Source organism: Ursus americanus, chromosome 4, assembly GCF_024610735.1.
Source record: "Ursus americanus isolate L20-20 chromosome 4, mUrsAme1.1.p, whole genome shotgun sequence".
In the NCBI taxonomy this organism is placed as follows: Eukaryota; Metazoa; Chordata; class Mammalia; order Carnivora; family Ursidae; genus Ursus; species Ursus americanus.
The window spans coordinates 26399965-26419856 of NC_142130.1; the positions used below are offsets into that span (position 1 = coordinate 26399965).

General features: G+C 40.3%; 1 protein-coding gene across 1 annotated transcript in view; it reads left to right on the forward strand.

Moving 5' to 3' along the window:
* Positions 1 to 19892, forward strand: part of CLDN16 (claudin 16) — a 71842-nt gene that overhangs the window by 34664 nt on the left and 17286 nt on the right. The window contains exon 2 of the mRNA XM_045811212.2: positions 14598 to 14810. Within this exon, the coding sequence (XP_045667168.2) occupies positions 14697 to 14810 (114 nt within the window). The 5' untranslated portion in view covers positions 14598 to 14696. The remainder of the gene's footprint in view (positions 1 to 14597; positions 14811 to 19892) is intronic.

The following is a 19892-nucleotide window of genomic DNA, read 5'->3' on the forward strand; positions in this document are numbered from 1 at the left end:
GCTTGTTAGAATATATCTCATAGAATTATGGAACTCAGACATAGAAAGGTTCTAGAGAGATCAAAAAGCAAGTAAAAAACTCCAGACAACAAAAATCTAGTCTGGTCTACCATGTGAAGGGTGGGGCCGTGAATCACTGGGAGCAGTAATAGGGATTTCTTTCTTTATTTTCCCTCCAACACTGAAAATAGCTTTTTTTTTTTTTTGGTAGTTTCCACTTTGGCAGAGTTAGAGATCTTTAATGTGTACAAGGCCAAATGTGTAAATTATCCATAAGTATAATGAATTGCTTTAGCTCAGAAAAAGTTGGCAGCTTATGGAGATGCCGTCTAAAGGAGTGGCAAGCTGACTGTTTACTTCCTTCTCCTCCTGACCTTTCTAACATCCCGAAACACTCCATTCTTCATCACTCTGCAGGACTGGATGCGTTGTTGGCCATCTGTTTGGAAAACAATCCTCTTGTGGTTGAACCTAATTCATGCAGCACATGGAGTTCAGCATGCAAGATCTGTGAATTCGTTCCCACATTCAGATACTGACTCATCTAGCTAGAGCCAAGCACATCACTTACTAGACTTAAATTTTCAGTTGACACTCACTTGTTAAACAAACAAACAAACAAACAATAGCAGTTGTTAAAATAAATAAGAGGGAGTCTTTTTTGGTTTAAATGTAATATCTAAAAAACTTTTTTTTTAATTTTACATATACTGTATGCTGAGTTCTAATACTACATTTGCTCTAATTTTAAGCATCATTAATAGGAATATAAGCAAAGATCGATTAGGTCTATCTTAGCATTGGACATCTTCAAAATGAAGGTAACAAAGTAGGATATAGTTAAATAAATTTCAATAGCATTAGATTTGTAGGTCTTTGGACTATATGTACATTTATTTATAAAGAGGAGCATATGCTTACAAAACGTTCGAGGATATCTTATGTCTTATTGTGAAGGACTGTATTTCTGTTTCTTTCCTTCCTACACCTGACCCTTGTCTTTTTTATATATTCAGAAAGGATGCTCAAACTCCACCTAGTGAAATGCACTTTAGGATAAATGATGAGCAGTCCTACCTTTGCCTCTCACATACAACTCATGAAGGTCAAATAAATAGTGTTTGCTTAATAACTTACTGACAGCATTTTTGCAAATGTTAACTGACCAAGGGGATTTAGCCTGTTTCATTTTGTTTTATGGACTTGGCATTTAATTTTGCTTCAACTCCTGGGCTCTTTGGAATGTCAGAGCTATGAGTGTAGCCTTATTATAGATCTGAGTTGGGTCCCACTAGAGAAAGCCATTGGCTATTGCAGGGGCTCAGCTGAAAGACCCACAAGACAAGAGTAAGAGGGAATGTTTTAGATGTCTCATAAAGGAAGAAACAAGGTGTGTGTGTGGGGGGGGGGGGGCTGTGTGTGTGCTGGAGCCCAGTTACGTTTGAGAGAATTATACTTGTCTGCCCAAAGAGGATAGCAGGGGGTTGAATGAATAAAGTATGATGATACTACTTAAAATTATAGACATAAATTGATCCAGATTTTCTTCCGTGCATTTGTTCATTTATCATTTATGTGTGCAGCGTTTACAGTTGATTCTAATTTACTTATTTCAAGAGTCTTTCCTCTACCTAAGAAGGTATTTGTGGGTTAATTCAAAATGAGTACTCAATAGGTTTTCTATTTCTAAAAGATTTAACTTTCCCAACTTAATTGTTATCTTCTTCTGGTTGCTTACCTTCCTTAATCCTTGTCCATTTCTTCACCCTTGCCCTGCCTTAGCTCTTCCTTTTTTTCCCCCCTTTCTTGTTCTTCTTCTTCTTCTTGTTCTTCTTCTTCTTCTTCTTGTTCTTGTTCTTCTTCTTCTTCTTCTTCTTCTTCTTCTTCTTCTTCTTCTTCTTCTACTTCTTCTTGTCCCTGATCCCTGATCATTTTTGTCTCTGTTGTCCCTGCATCGGGATTTCAGATCATCACATTGGGAACAATAATTCCAGTAACCACCTCCTTCATCTTGCCAAGCATCACACCCATTCTCGTGTACTGCTTTTACTGACAAGTCCTACTGGAGAGAGCTTGGAACTGAAGGGACATTGGAGTGAGGTGACTGAGGCACAATTTGCAAACTAATCCACATCATTGACTTCAGAATAATTTTTTTCTGAAACCAATTACAGATTTATTTATGACGAAGAATCTTGTGTCCTTGTGCTAATTATGTTCTACTCCCACATTCTGAAACCTCATCTCTCTTCCTGTTGGATACACACACACACACACACACACACACACACACACACACGGGTGTGGTCCTAGATTTTTGCTTGAGAATCAAAAGCCTTTACATATGAGATCAACTCAAGATTATTAGATGTATTTTTGTGGAATGTTATGTTTTATGTGGCAGAAGTATTTTATTCTGGGAATCTCAGTGTTAGGAAAGATTAGAAAATTTAGAAAATTATAGAAACATAACATTTTGTTTTAATTCAACAAGTATGAATGGGGTATGTTGATGATTACTGAAAGAATCACAGAACCGAAAAGACTTACTCTGACTTCAGAAGCTCAAAACTCAGTGGGAGAGATGCCCAAATACATAAATATAGGTCAGGCTATAAAGTGTTGCAAAAGAAAAATAAACAAAAATATCTACCATGAGAACACATGATGTGATGAGCACTGGGTGTTATATACCACTGATAAATTATTAACCCTACATCTGAAACTAATGATTTGCCATAAATTAGCTAACTGAATTAAAATATATCTACCATGATAACATATAGTAAGTATAGATGAACTTTAACCAAGAGGATTTGAAAAGCTTATCAGAAAATAAAGGAATAAATATGCTTATACAGTAGGCATAGGAAACATTTTGAGAAAAGAAGCTGAGGATCTGCCAACTTCATTTATTCATGCAACCTTGATTAATGACCTAATGCTAGCTGGCGTTAGAGAAATAGAAGGCACATCTCTGTCCATAAGGAGCTCCCAACCTGGTTGGAATGAGAGACACAATTACAGTCTGTTAACTGAGGTCATTGGGAAGGATAGGCTCTGAGGAGTCTAAGGCAGTGATTTCCCAGAATCTCCCAAAGATCTTGTAAGAAATTATGATGCCTGGGAATCACAATCTCTGTGGGGTATCTGTTTTTTGATAACAACTCCTCAGGTAATTCTGATGACCAAACAGTTTTAAAAGTCAATCACCTATGAAATAATGAAACCTGCATCTAGAAGGAGGAGGAGGAGTTAGTTAAGTGGTGAGGAAAGGGGAAGGGCAGGGATCTTCCAGACAGAGGAAAAGGCTTTGTCTAGGTGCCAGAGAGGGTTACTGGATCAAAGGAACTGCATGTATGTTAGGGGGTCATAGTAGGTGGAGCTAGAGAAGTAGACAAGGGTCAGATTGGAAAAGATCTTGTTTGCACAATAATACTTTGTATTTTCTCTCGATAATAATGGGAACCTTTAAAAGGGTAGAGGATCACAATGCGGTAAAGGAGGTACCAAGGAATTGCTAATGCATTTGATCCCCAAAGAATTTTATTTCATTGTTTGAATTTTGTGGTTGGAACATTTCACTAAAATGGAAGGTCACATGATTAGTCTCCTTCTAACTGCAAGAATTTTCACTCCTAGACCCCATTTTTGGCCTTTTCGCTTTTAGTTAGTTTCATCCCTATAAATCAGTTTGGCTTAGTGGAACTTGGTTGATTAATTTAGTTGATCTCTGACAAAAAAAATAAAATAAAGCAAACAAACAAAATAAACAAAACACTGTCCACCAATGTTTTGATCATCTGTTTAAATCTCCTTACATATGCAAGAACATCACTTAATAGTTTGCATTTAATGTATGCCATTAACAACCATAATATACTCTGATATCTGTGTGTTCTAATTAGTGATCTTTGATTACAAAAAAAATCCAATAAAATTTAACTTTTAGACATTTTCTGTAGGAAGGTGCGCGTGCAATATTATAGGTGGTGAGAGGATGACGAGGTGCCCTCTATGCCCTTTTGAATCTTACAAGCATGGTGGAAAGTGAAAAAATGGAAAAAAAAAAGGGTCCTATCTGTCTCATTAATAGTTGTGCCACCTTGGGTAAGATTCATACCTGGAGTCTCATTTTCTTCATCTGTAAAATGAGATGGCTAAAAAGATTATCTCCAAGATAGTCTTCTGGTTTTAATCATAGGTTTCCAGTGATCCAGTAGGAAAAACTATGGTGCAAATGTAAGATAGAAGTCTATAATACACAGTGGTATTAGCATCATGTTCTCTGGGGTCAGTCTGACCTAGGATACCAGCTCCATTATCTACTAATTGTAAAAACAGGGATAGGTTAAAATATCACTCTAGTGACCTGTTTATAATGTGTGTGTTCATAATAGCAATGGCCTCTTCCGATCATTGGGAGAATGAAAAGTCATGATATTTGAAAAGCAATGAGCTCAGTCTGTGTCATGTAATAAGCCCTCAGTAAATGTTTGCAATGATAATAATAATTATCATTATATTTAATATATATTATTATTATAAGCCAAGAGTTAATATTAATTCAAAGGAGAAAGTACATACAAATGGGGACCTCACAGTGTACTCATAAGAAGATAACATTTGGGAAGTTCCTTAAAGATGGAAGAGGATTGCAGTGGGTAGGTTTGGGAGATAGAGGGAAGAGGCCAGAGTGGCAGGAGAAGGTCTTCTAAAGGAGGGTAGAATTTTACGATGTTTCTACGTATGTGTAAAACAGGACACACAGTACAATAGAGCCTTCCACCTTTCATGAGTGATGTCACTCAATTCACTGCCTCCCTGAGGGCAGATTGGTTGAAACCATTTCACTGATAAATTCAAATGAGTAAAGTGACTTGCTTCATAGTTTCAGTAGAGAGCTTTTGTAGTACCAAGATGATAATCCAAATGTTCTGAGTGCCAGACCCTGTGATTCTATCCTATTCAATCTTACATTGATCTTACATCTGAATCCTGCTTTAGGATTTTATGGAGTCAGGATTTTGGATAGGTACCAGGTGGCGTAGAAGCCTACCCCTGAATATTTGCCAGATGTGAGTGGGCCTTGATCTCCTCAGAAAGACTTCCATTTCCCTGACTCATCTATGCTGGCTTTCATAGTTTCCATTGGACGCTTGCCTGTGTGCCACTTTGATTGTCTGAGATCCAAGCTCGGATTCTGCCACTTTCTAGTTCTGTCAGTTTGGTTAAGTTACTTGACAAATGGTCCTCATTTTCCTCATCTGCAAAATGGGGATATGATGCCTTTCTAATTATGTCTTAAATACAAAATGAAATAATGTAAGTGAAAATGTTCATGAAATCAGTTATATATAACTAAGATAAGTTGATAGAGAGTTCTTTCCTTAATTCTTCAAAAACCGGTATATAGAACTTTTATTCATTTGAAGCGTAGGTAAAGAAATTTACTTGAAGTTTTGTTTTGTTTTGTACCTCAGTTACATAAATTGACTATCTACAAGGATCAAATTTACTGGACAATTGTTAAAACTCCTTCATTATCATAAAAGCTAAGAAAATCTAAAGTGTACTTTGGACTAGACCAAACATATGGAATTCTAGCTCAGTATTTTCTATTAAAATGTCCTGCCTTTTAAATGTAAAATATATTCCAAATAAACTATACTATTACTGTGCCACTATAGAAGGATCTATTTAGAATGTGCACAGTAAACTTATATCTTTATCTGACAAAGAGCAAATATCTATTAAGAGCCTAAATATTATGAATATCCTTCCCCCACAGGAATATGTTGTTCTCTGATGGGTTTCCTGCATGGTATTTGGTGCTGACATGTGGAACTCATTTATTAATTTATTCATTCACTCAACATATATGTATTCAACCCTGGAATTCAATAAAACTAGGTAGTTTCTGTTTCCACAAAGCTTGTATTCTTCAACAAACAACCCGGACATGTGAGATTCTATAATGATGTAATCATTGTACTCAGCATTGTTGAACATTTACTTATTTTTGTTTATTTTTTTAAAAGATTTTATTTATTTATTTATTTATTTATTTATTTATTTGAGAAAGAGAGCATGAGCAGGGGGAGGAGCAGAGGGAAAGAATCAAGCAGACTTCACGGGGAGCAGAGCCTGATGTGGGGCTTGAACTCACGACCCTGAGATCATGATCTGAGCCAAAACCAAGAGTCTGATCCTTAACCAACTGAGCCACCCAGGTGCCCTACATTGTTGAACATTTAAAGCACAGGCAAAATTAAAAAAAAAAAAATCCCTGCTCCATTTGCTTATAGGGTGGGTATCACAAACTCATTCCTCAATAATGTGATGTGCCCCTGTGCCTTTGTTCCCTTGACAGCAACACAATTTTTCCATCTTCTGGGTTCAGTGAATTCTTATCATTTAAGTACCAAATCAACAATTATCCCTTCTTGAACACTTAATGATTGCGTAGAGATATTAATCACTCCATCATTTATGTACCTAAAACATTTTTCAGAAACATGTATTTCAACACAAGATCAATCTATCATCTATTGATCGATCTATCATCTATTTATTTTCCCATTTGACTGCAAACTTCTTGAATGATGTTTTATTGATTTGGGGATATCAAGCTTAATTTTATGCCTAACACTTTCTAGTGGAGAGTTTTGTTTTGTTAAACATCATCTGGAGACATCAAACTAACATATAGAAAACTTGAAATAATGACATGCTTAACTATGTGGTTATTGATTACAAGTCCAGTGGACAGAAAGGAGAGTGAGCTAACCATATCAAATCAGGCTTCCTGAAGTTAATGATGACGAGGATTATAATAAATGGCAAAAAAATAAAAAGCATCCCAGCCAGAAGGAAGAGCATAAACATATATTCAGAGACAGAAGTAACCAGAGGTTAAGAAAAAAATTGCATAACGACTAGAATGGGAGTTGCATTGATAAGGACTGAACGAGCAAAGAGGGGGTAATATATAATTGTCTCATGAGAGGTATATTAATAATCAGGATCCTGCAAAGAAACAGAGCTAATGGGATATATACATATATAAAATGAATGGTTCAGCCATATGAATGGTTAAGATGGAGACCCAGAAGAACTGGTCCAAAGTCTGCAGGTCTGAGAACCTTGGTTCTCTTGGTTCTGGAACCTATAGTTCCCCTCTGAAGGCTGGCAGTCTCCAGACCAAGGAAGAGCAAATGTTTCAGTTCAAGTCTGAAGGGAAGAGAAAAGCTAATGTCCCAATTTAGAGTCAGTCTGATGGGAAGAATTCTGTCTTACTGGGAGGGAGCTTAGCTTTGTTCTATCAGGCCTTCAGAGGATTGGATGAGACCCACCCATGTTAAGGAAGATAATCTACTTTACTTAGTATACTGCTTTAAATGTTAATCTCACCCCAAACACCTCACAGAAACATCCAGAGTAATATTTGACCAAACATCTGGGCACCCTGTGACCCACTCAAGTTGATAACACAAAGTTAACCATCACAAGATGTACAGAGAAAATAACAGGAAAGAAAAATTTTGTCCCATGTTATTAATAACAGGCTTTCTGAAAAAGGCATCCTGAAAGATTTACAGGTTTGGGATAAGTAGATTTGGGGTTTTAGTGGGGATCATTCCTGAAGACAAAGCAAAAGGAGCAAAGATACCAAGTTAGGAAAAGGTCAGGTATTTGTGGTTCCAGTCATGGTCACTTACATGGAGCACAGCATAGGATATGGAGAGGAAATAGCAAAATGCCCCCACCATACTTTCTTCCCCCTGAGCAATCAAGTCCTTGCATTTCTGTTCTCTTTTCACTCTCTAATGCTTCTCCAGCTCAAGGCTGACCATGAAAATAATGCTGGACATATAAAGTGTAGATAAATTATGAAGATTAAAAAAAGAACTAGGCTGATGGATTTGTTTCTAAATGAGTAGGGTTTTAGGTCACACGCTAAGGAATCAGAGGGCCAATCAAGGCGTGGAGATGTTTCTCCGTGGTGAGCAGAAGAAAACAGGTCTTACAAACTAACTGATACAAGGTGGGGTCCCAGGGACCAGAGTTGAGCAGGATGGGCTGGAGGTTATTCAGACTGGCCAGGAGGGGGAGTAAAAGCTGTGTCCTGGGGACAACCAAAGATAAAAACTAGGGCATCTGGTCAATTTGCACGTCCAAGGGACGTACTGGGATTTAAATGACAGATAAATTCCAAAGGGTCTGAATCCAGGAAGCCACTGGAAGACAGAGCACTGGTATGAGGTGATGTGGGGCAAACAGCAAGGGAGAGAGTGAAGGTAATTTTCTAAACTATAATTAATTGACTAGGCGTTGTTTATATTTGTTTCGCTGGGATACCTGGTTGGAGGAGATCACTCTGGTTAAAGGCTAAGGATTAGGGCAGATAGGAATTAAGTTTACAGGTAGCAGTAAAAACGGATGCTACCTGGTCTTTCTGCTACTTGATCACTCTTGCTTTCTTGTCTAGAACCTTCATTGACTCAACAAATAGCACATTAATTCACGCTCCTCAATCTGGAACTGAATATGTTCAACAATATAACTATAACCTTCCACTCCTGCTTCATTTTTCTCTACTGCCCTAAACACACACTAAACCATGGATATAGCAGAGCACTCACTGTTTCTTCATCTTACACTTTTCCCTCCTACCTGTAGGCCCTTGATAACATTATTTTATCACGGATGTCATTTAGCACCAGTGTATTGAATGGAAGTGGAAGTTAGTAATCCAGTCTTGATAGGAACTTTCTTTGTGCCATTGTCATTCCGGAATGCTAAACTGAGAGTACATTAATTGAGCCCACTGGATTGTAAGGGTGGGTACAAGGGCGCTGATAACGACACAGCCTGACATTTATAAGAGCATCTCCCACAGCTTCTTGACGATTTCAGTGTTTCCTTGCCCAGCATGGATTAAGGATACGCTGAAGAGTCGCCATTCACACAGCCTTTGTAATTTAAAAAGATGAGCTGAAACTGACTGTAAGTGAATACTTACATATGTGGAGAGAAAACAAGAATGAAAGGTTAAACGGTGAGAAAACATTAATAATGGCAAATTGAATGTGCTTGAGTCAATTGGAAAAAGTTCAGCTTGTGAGATCAAGCCTGATTCTGAAAGAGTCACTTAATACCAATTTAATACTGAACATAAGGATATATATGCAGGGGTGTAGGCCATTCAGGAGAAAAGTTTCATGTTGGGATGGTGTTAAGAGTTACGTGTTAACTTCAAAGGGAGTAAAATGCTAAACTTTGATATCAGGTTTATTGCAACACGGTTCACCTAAAGCACCCTTGAAGACTGACTTGTACTATACCACCACGAGAGTCTTGTTTTTCCAGGTGAAATGAGTTAAAGAATGAGTAGTGATGTATTCACTGCTGCTGAACTGAGGTGTGATCTCTGATGAATGATTCACTGAGTCATCTCTGAGACTTGACTTAAGTAAGACTCACATTCTATGTAAGGTAAGAGATGAATTAAGAGCATAAAATTGGCAGGACTTCATGCTCTCCCAAGCATTCTCCAGATTGGAGAGTTCAAGTACCCCATCGTGAACTGTTTGATGAACTCTCTACCAATGGTAATCCTTCCTCTATTTGAATATCTTCAATGTCAAGAAACCCAGCAGACCAGACGGCTTCCTTTCAGTCAGTTCTAATTGTTGGAAATTTTCCCCTTAATTGAATTCAATTCTGCCTTTCTATGCTCTTAAATATTTTTTTAGTTACATTCTCTGAAGCTTCCCAGAAAGACCATCATTTCTTTCCCACACGGCAATCCTCCTATTATTTAAAACCCACTATCGTGTTTACTGTCTCCTTTATTTAGATTTAAAATGCCCTCTTCACCCTAACGTTCTTCAGTCATACCTAATATGAGATGCCTATGAATCTCCTCACTAACTTCACTAACTGGAAGCTTCTCCTCTAGATGGGCTCCAGTTTACCTTAAATGGTGGTCCTCAGAACTCAGCAGAACAATTCCAAGCATGATCTAGCCAGGATGAACACTAGAATTCAGTCTAACATCACATAAGCCTGTATAATAAGTTCTTCAGTTGGATACATTTTATTCTCAGTTTCAGCTGAGCCCACTAGACGGTAAATACCACATTCCACACTGAGGCAAGAGACCCCAGGCAGAGGTTGCAAAAGAGGTGTGTTAGAACCCGTGTCACAACTCTGAGTGGCCCAGCTATCCCAGTCCTGCCTGCCTAGCCCCCAACTCCCACCACCATACCAGGTGAACTGCAAGAAAGGAGATAAATTATTAGGAGATATTTTTGGAGACAGCTGGTGGTATGTGTCGAGTCCCAGTGCCCTGTCACCATGGAGAAGGGTGAGAGTTCCCACACCTCACTCTATGCCTAGGGAAAGGGGTTTTGACTCATCTACTCCGATATCATAATTCATCGATTGCTTCTTATTTTACAGGCACTGTATTAAGACCTTGAAGAATGTTATTTATTTCTCACAGCCACCTTAGACAGAATGCATAATTCTCATTTTATTGAGCAAGCAATTAAGCAGCTTGCCCAGGAGCTCACATGTGTTAAGTAGCTTAGCCTGAACTCGGGTTTGCCTGACTCTGAGGTCCAAGCTTTTAACAACCGACTTATTTTGCTATGAGTTATAGTCAGCGTGGCCTTTGCCCACAGCAACTGATTTTACTGTGTAGGTTTTTCCAATGGGCCCTGGGCAATTAAAAATGAGTGAGGAGCTTATTCATAAGTTATGGTGTAAATCAACTCTTCCTTCTAAGGACTTGTATTATTATAAAGAGTACAGATAGAAGGGACAGTTTGTGACACTAATAGAAACAACAGAGTTAACATGAAAACCACTTGCTGGCTCTCTCAACCCAAAATGCAGAGCTGCTTCCACCTAGAGGCCAATAGGAGAACTGCAGTCTTTCCAGTTGGTACAATGAGCTCCTTTCATTGACCAACAGTCCAGCCACTAGGCTGAGGTTGCCACTCACCTCCTCACCAGGAGTAGTGTGGGCCTGAGGAAACTACTTCAACCAGGAGTAGTGTGGGCCTGAGGGAACACGGTGTAAATGAATGGACCAAAATATCTTGGGGATCGTGCTGCAAAGATCATAGCACCACTTCTGTCAGCCTAGGATTGATCCTGGGGGACCCTGGATGGTTCAGAAAGAGCAAGCCCAAGCTTACTTCCTCTTCTGTAAAATGTGGCAGCTGGGAGGATTCAATTCAATTCAGCTGCTATTTGTTAAGACCTACTGCATGCCAGGCAGAATTTTCAGCACTTGGGATGAGCTGGTGAACAAAACAAAGCTGTCTTCATGAAGCTCAGATGAGATAATGTGGTTGAAAATATTTTGTAAACACTGTTGTGCCACATGCACAGCGATAATTGTCCTTTGTGTTTCTACTACATTGGGAAGCCCGGCACGTTTCTAACTCATGTGCCCGGGCACTGGTTTTGGAAGTGCAACTATAACTTCAGGCTGATTTCAGAGTTAGCTGAATTTTCAGAGTTCACTTCACAACATGAGCCTGGCTCCGGGCCACTCACTGAAGCTTCTCAAAGACAGGGACCAGGAGAAGAAAACATCTTCCATGTTTTCTGTGTCCCCAGAACCTAGTCTAGCACTGAAGTCAGAGGAGCTTTCCATAAATGTGTTCTGCAAGGAACGGAACGAAACTGGGATTGAGTTGATAAAGCTAATCATGGGAGTCTAGAGCATGGGCAGAGAGCGGGAGGGGTTGGACTGCATAGGCTTGAGAGCGATTTGTTCTGCCTCTACATCCTCCAACCTCACAGCTGCCTGCACACTGAAATCTTCCTTACAAATGCACACACATTCCACCATGAAGTCCTTCCTACTCTGTGAGTCAGTGTGGCTCTTCCTTTCTTGGATCCCCTTTCCTGGCCTCACCCCCAGAAATAACATTGAAACCTGATTTGTCTTATGTTATTCTCTGAAAGTACCAAACTTTTGATTCTGGAACAGTTCTGTAGTTGCAGGAATAATACCTCCAAACTTCAACCCTATACAATAGCCAGTACAACTTGGGGAATTAAATAAATTAAGTTACAGTCTCTACCTTTCCTGAGGAAGAATCTCTGATTTCCCAAGATACATGGGTGCAGGTGTGTTTGCATGTCAAATGGTACACGTGCTCAGTGTTTTCTCCCTCTCTTCGTCCTCTCCATTAAGTCCTGATACATGGACCTGGGACCCGCTGTTGGTACTCATGAGGGAAGTGATGGCACCAAAGATACGAGTCTAACATCTTCCTTCCCACACCTTTGTGATCTCCAGTATTTGACCATGAAAAATAGTATGCTGGTTTTAATGCTGCCTTTCTTCTGTTCTTCTTAGTCCCTCAAAGCATGGTCATCTGTTTCAGAATCAGAATTTTATACAAGACATTTATAGCATGTGAACGCCTGCCCTCCCCCCCCCCATGCCCAGTTTCCTGAATTCAAATCTTTGAGGGTGGAGCTCCCACTTCTGCAGTTATAACAAGTGGCTTTGGAGATTCTAGGGCGCACAGAAGTTTTAGACCCATTGCCCTGGCTTCACTGTTAGCACGAAGAGTTCATTGTGAAAGGTCCCTGGGTGGAAAGCTAGCTGCTAAGTCCGGGACTTTTCCTGTAATGGGTTGTGTGCTTTTGGAATGGGTTTCCTCTCCCGGATCAATAGAGCGAGACCGTTTTAGATTTTAGGGCACAGGCAAAGATTTGTGACTCACCAAAGTAGCATGTGTGCATTATAGCTCCCTCCACCGTAGGTAATTCCATTCTTTGAATGAGCACTTTAAAAAACAAACATTATTTTTCCCAATTGTTAAGTAAAATAATTCAATAAAATAAGTAAAATTGAAACCATCTCTAATGCACCTTACAAACGATTACCGTTAGCATATATATCCTTGTTTACGGCGACAGTTGGGCTTATAGTCCACGTAATGGTTTTTTTTAAGATTTTATTTATTTATTTGGCAGGATAGAGCCAGCCAGCGAGAGAGGGAACACAAGCAGGGGGAGTGGGAGAGGAAGAAGCAGGCTCCTAGCGGAGGAGCCTGATGTGGGGCTCGATCCCAGAACGCCGGGATCACGCCCTGAGCCGAAGGCAGATGCTTAACCGCTGTGCCACCCAGGCGCCCCCACGTAATGGTTTTACATCAACTTTTACATTTTATATATTTGAATACAAGTGAATTAAAATGAGAAAATAACAAGTTGAAGTCATAAAAGCTTATTGTTTTAATATACCCTCAAAGGGTTATATCAATCCTGATTTTAGTCTTTTACCCTAAATAGGATAACCCAATCATTTTTAAGGTGGAAAAAAAAAGTAATCCTTGCGCTGTTCCTAAAATCTTAGTGGCTGATTCTTCCCAAAGTAATGACCTATTTGTAATTCTTCTCCTGCTCCTCACCGACCCCTTCTTTATCTATCTCCCTCTTTCTCGTATTAAGAACCATGCAAAATAGTTTTTATTATTATCACTCAAATTTTGTGTTTTAGTTTAGAGCAGTCTACCTGATGATGGTAAAATGGTGTATGTATGCTCTTTTAAGTACTTTTAAAGACTACGGCTTATGGACTATTTATACCCAATAAGACCACCCATCGGGTACAGGTCAAACCCCAGTTGCTCTGGCTCTATCAAAAACTGTTTTTAAAAATCCTTTTTCCTCATATAAACAAGTGGAATTTTTGGGGGGGGCGACATATAGTCAAACAGTGGTCCATGGGAGAAAAGTAATCCTACAGGGAATTCTCGGTCATGGTAATGTTTACCATTTAGCTACTTTTGTCTTCTGAATGATAGACAGACACGGTATCATTTAATGCTCACGACCCTCTCCTGAAGATAGCATTCATACCTCCAATATGACAGAAACCACAACCCAAGGACCCTCAGCCTCTAAGTTTCAGAGCCAGGATTTGAGCGCAGAGCTGACTGGATGAAAACACGCAGCCCTCCTTCCCACTCTGCGGGGCCCAGACGTGAGGGGCCGTGGCTCCATGTGGGGCCCAGCGCTGGAACCCCTTCAAGGGGCTGTTCTGCCCCACACTGTGGAATGCAAACTCCCTGGAGCTAACACTTGTTCAGCATAGTTGCACCGGTGGCCTGTCTGTCTAAGGTAGTCAACGCATATTAAAATAGTCCTCATAATAAAAGAGCACGCAGTCAACCGTGGAGCCTCCTTGCGGAGGGGGGAGAAGAATAGCTCACTTGCCCTGGAGGGCCTAAGAAAGATCAGCTTACAGGCGTCAGCGCGGGGTGCGACCCTTCTTCCTTCTCTCCATCTTGGCCCCAGCACGTGCCTCGGGTGACCATCCTCTCCCATCAGCCCACAGTCGGGGCAGAAAACGTTACCAGGGCTCCTTTTCTCCCCCCACCCCAAACACACTCAGCCCTTTCCCTGCCCTGGCTTCTGATTGGAGGCTGGGTGCTTTGGATAATGACCTCCAGGACCCCTCTGTGGGTCACAGCCTGTTCGCATGACTCTGACCACAACTTAAGACGTCTGCAGTGGGGTGTGAGACAAGTAAAAGGCCGGTGTGTTCACATCCCCAGGTGGCAGAAGCTCAGAAGCCTGACAGCGTTCCAGCCACCTGAGTGGGCCCGGGGCTGGCAGCCGCCCATGTGTCCCTTCCAGACGGGCTGCTGGCTACAATGAGGGATCTTCTTCAGTACGCCGCCTGCTTCTTTGCCTTTTTCTCTACTGGGTTCTTGGTTGTGGCCACCTGGACAGACTGTTGGATGGTGAATGCTGACGATTCCCTGGAGGTAAGAAGTCAGCACCTTCTTTTTCTGACCCAAGCCTGTCCACATTTTCTGTCAGTCCCACTGTCTCAGGACACTTACTAGGACTGATGAAAGGAGTAACAGCCAACATGGACGGATTTACTCCTTACTTACTACTTACTGAGTCTTGCCTTATTAGCTCATGTAATCATCACAGCCAATCTATGAGGTAGGTATTGTTGTTATCCCATTTTGTAGATGAGGTAACTGAATAATCCCTCTCTTTTCGTCAGGATGAATTCACACAAGGGTAATCACGTACTCCTTGTCACTGAGACCTCCAGAAACTCACTTCTCCCACCACTGCATATACTAAATTGAATAACATTCCAGGCACATCCTTTCTCACAACCAAACACTTTCTAATCTTGATGATGGCATATGAGTAGCATGAGAGCCTCTCTTAAGAAGTGATAATGTAAGAAATTGAGTAATCAAACTCAAGGTATAGCACACTTACCCAATTACTATGCAAGAAAAAATGTTATTTTAAGAAGTTTCCAAGTAGGAACAAGTACTCTGAGGGAGAACAAGTCTTTCCAGTGGGTCTCGAAGTACCGGGGACAGATATGGATTTACAAAACTCTCTCAAAAATAAGCTGCTCTTGGGAGCCAACTGTTATGTAAGAAATGAGTGAATGGTTCACATTTGAAGCATTTTATTTTTCTTACTGGAGAAGCTCAGAAAGAAGCAATTTTGAAGTTTGCAGTAATTTCCTGTGGCTAGAGGAATCTGAGAGAGGTAGAACTGAGTAAAAATCTCATCTTCAGAATCAGCTACTGTTCATTAGTAAGGCTTCAGAAAGTGTAGGTAAGAAAAAGAAACAATATATCAGGAACTCAAAGACTATATAGCAACCCAGTCTGCTCTCTTATGTACATCCTGAGGGGAACAATTCGTTCTAACAAATGCTATAATGTCACCTCTGTGAAGTTTAGGAAAGATACCCAAGAGCTAGTTTATATATTTTTTCTCCTAATTTTATTTATTAGACTCTCAAGTTGGAGTTAGAAACAGAAAGTAATTATCTTTCTACTTTGATGTGTATTATTTTTGCATTTATTACTATTATTATTATTATTACTTTTAATTTTCCTCTGGCTTCTACATGGCATTTCAAAACCAACAGAGTTCATTATAAATACTTCTTTAGAGCCAGAAAATTATGTTTCTGAAAATTGTGATAGAATTGAAACACTGCAAAGGATGTTTGCTATATGCAAGTCCAGTGATGTATTTTATCTGGCTGTACATATAAGTTGTGAATGAGAAACAGAATGCCCTTTGAACAGTGCTCAGAGAAAAGCACAGATAAAAATGTCCTCTGCCATTAGCTCCCCGGAATCTGGATTGCAGTAGCAGGAGATTAATTTAGAAATGTGTTGGACTCAAACACACTCAAAAGTATTTTTTTACAAATATGCAAAATCTCATCTAAAAGCACTCTTAAAACATTTTCTAAAACAATTTAAATCTCTTCCTGCTCAGGCTGACAGCATTACTAACTTCACTCAGTAAGAAATGGAAGTTTAGAAAGGGTCAGACCTTGCTGAGAGAGATTGAGAGTCCTGGCATTTAAAGTGCCTTCTTGCTTTGATTTCAGTATCCAACCAATTTGCCATCTGCTCTGTGCAAGAATGCAGCTAGTTAAAATGAATGGAATGAGCAGCCCAGGTTATTCACCTCAAGTAAATCCTTGCTAACCTTGGACAAGAGTTAGTATTTCTTAGCTTCTTTCTTATTTCTCATACTTGAAATGTATTACACGAACATTTCCCAAGAAGTCTCCACTATTAAAACAAAAACCCTGAAACAAATGAGGCCTCTTCTCTCCAACAATCTCTTTATTTATCAATATTTTTAAAGGGACAGGGATCTCTTGTAATAATTGCTCCTTCAATTGGCCAATATATAAAGGCACACAATTATTCACAAATTTGGGGGTTCTGATACTCACATTCTCAACTCAACTGTTCTCTCTCCTTGCTTCGTTCCTTCCTTATAGATTATCATCTTTGGTCCCTATTATCACTTTATACAACTGTTGGACAAAAGTTGACACAACAAAAGTGCTTTAGAAAAACCTACCTGTGGGGGTGCCTGGGTGGCTCGTTAAGCATCTGCCTTCAGCCCAGGGCCTGATCCCAGGGTCCTGGGATCGAGCCCCGTGTCGGGCTCCCTGCTCAACGAGAAGCCTGCTTCTCCTTCTCCCACTCCCCCTGCTTGTGTTCCCTCTCTTGCTGTGTCTCTCTCTGTCAAATGAATGAAATCTTTAGGAAGAAAAGAAAAAGAAAAACCTACCTGTGGAGTATTCAAACAAAAAGGAGTGTTATGAATTTTTAGCTGCATTAGATTTGTTAATCTTCTAGGGTGATGTAGGCGTCAGAGTTGGAAAATAGATTCTACAGTTCAATTCAAAGTAACGAATACAAAATGTGTGGCATATAAAAGGTACTGTGCCGGTCCTACCAGGGGAGGCAGAGATCAAGCCAGAGTGGGTCCTGCCTTCCAGGAGTGGACATTCAGTGAGGAAAAAAGATACACACACGAAACTATAATGAAAGGCATAGGCCAGTTCATCTTTGAGGATGCAATGAACAATATACCATTGGAGCAAAGAAGACAGAATGATTATTTCCCGTTGGGGGCGTTGAAGCAGGCCTCGGGGAGGAAAAGGCATTTGAGCAAAGCGCCCAAAAGACGCAAAGGATTTCAAAAGGTAGAAATGGCAGTAGGGGGCTTGCAGACCAGAGGACACAAGGTAAAAGTAAAGAACGGGAAAAAGCTCAGGGCTTGTTAGATGAACGAGGTGAATAACCAGGGCCACGAGGCAGAAAGAGCTCATATATTCTTTTGTCTTACTACAGAATACTCAAAATAGTATAAAATAGTATTTTGCCTTCCTCAGACTTCCCTTGAAGAGGGAAGTTCTTTTCATGAAGTAAAAACGTTAGGAAAAAAAGAAATGGCCCAGGAATGGCACTGTGCACAGCCCCAAACCGGGAAGCAGTGGCCCTGAGCCCTCCTCCTGCTCCTTCATTACTGATTTCCCTGTGTCTCTGGGAAGACCCACATGGTGGACAGAACTTGGGCTTTAAGGTTATTCCAGCCTGGGTTTGCATCTTACCAGTCTTCCATTGAGCAAGATTCGGCTCAGTCTTCAGCTCAGTTTCTTCAACTATAAGACAAAGTAAACTGCGTTGTGTTAAGGTCCTTCCCAGTCCTTCCCACATTCTTTAATAACACCAGGACTCCTTGACTACGACTGTCTGTAATCCCAGAAACATGGCCAGTCACTGAAGGACCGATGGTGTCTACAGCCTTCCCCCAAAACTTCCGCTAAGGAATCCAGTGCGTACATTCTCTATTTCTCTGTAACTTCATATGCCCGTCCTTCCTTTCTCCCATTCTTCTTGTCTCCTTACTTATTTCTTCTTTCTGTCCTTCCCTTCATGCTCTTTTTTCCCTTCCTCCTCCCTCCTTTTTTCCTGTCTCCTTTCCTCTCTCTTCTATCCCTTATGCTCTTCCTCTCCTTACTTATTCTTTTTCTTTCCATTCATTTTTTCTTTCATCTCTGTTTCCTTCCCTTTCTCTCTCCCTTTTTTCCTTTTCTTTCTATCTCCCTTCATTCCACAAATACTGTTTGATACCTCTGGCCACCCAGTGCAGTGGTGGGTACAGTTTAGGAAGGAAGATGCAACCTGGATCTAGCTTAGGTTACCCCCAGGCTGCTGGGAGAGACAGACAAGTAAACTGATAGTTACAGTATGGTGTGACAAGTGGCATCACAGCACCGAACTCCGAGTGGCCAGTTTGCCCAATCTCAGATAATGAGTAACTTCATACGCCAATCCAGAAGAAGAAACACCTAAACTAGGACTTGAAGAATAGGTGGGTGAGGGAGAAGTAGAAAGTATCCCAAGCACAGGAAAGAGTATGCGCAGATATCCAGGTATGAGAGCCATATCTGTGGCTTTGGACTGTCTCAGCACAGTAAGAATTTCCAATGTAGGGAGGAGAATATAGGAGCTTGGTCCTCAAAGTCTTTGTGTTTCCATAAAATCTAGATCTTACTCAGTAGGGAAAGGCACTTCACTGAAAACAAGCAAATGCATGTGTTTCACAAAGATCGATTATTCTGGCTACTTGTGGGGAATGATTAAAATGGGTGAAATGAAGTGTAGGGAGACTAATTGGGAGGTCTTTGCCATAGTACAGAAAGGAAGCAATGGTGGTCTGGACTACTGAGGAAGCGAGCATAGCGAGACTTGTGAAGATATGAGAAGCTCTAAGCAACTACAATCAATAGGATTGATAACTACAAGTGGAGAAAAGAGCTGATTCCGGGGACAAGTCGAGGCTGAAATCCACTTTCCTGCTTTTAGGCAATTGGAGGAATGGTAGAGTTACTTACCGCCCCAAGCAATTAAATGGAGGAAAACTAGTCTCTATACAGAAGTCACCAAGCAGCAACGTCCCTGGACCATCCCACTACTTTTTCCTCCTTTAGATTATGATCCAGCATATCAAGTGGGGCAGGAAAGAACGCTTTATAGTGAGGAAGTTTACAGGTTGGACTTGACTTTGAGGACCTGAGATTAAATCCCACAGCGCCAGGCAATACCTGTATGCATTTAAATTGCAGACATTTAAATTGCTATAAAGCACATTTCCTCTTCTGTAAAAGAATAATAATATGCACATCCTAAGTGTCTTGTGAGGATTAAATGAGCTTGTGCCTCTAAAGCATTTACCACAGTACCAGGCAAATACAAATCAGTCAATAAACAAGAGATATATTATTGTCTATTTGCAGTTTATTGTTTTGTTTTTGTTCTGGAAGAGGAGATGACATTTTGTATAATGTTCACTGAAGGGAGAGAGATAAGATTTAAGTTCTATTCCTGTTTTCGCTATTGATTCTCTTGGAGAAATTTTGTTTACTTCTCTGAGCTGTGGTTTGCTCATTTTTATACTTGGGACTGCTCCCTTCTTGTCTAACCAGGGAATAAGGCAGACAACAGAGACAAAATAGCGTAAGTTACCCACTGAGTACATTTTAA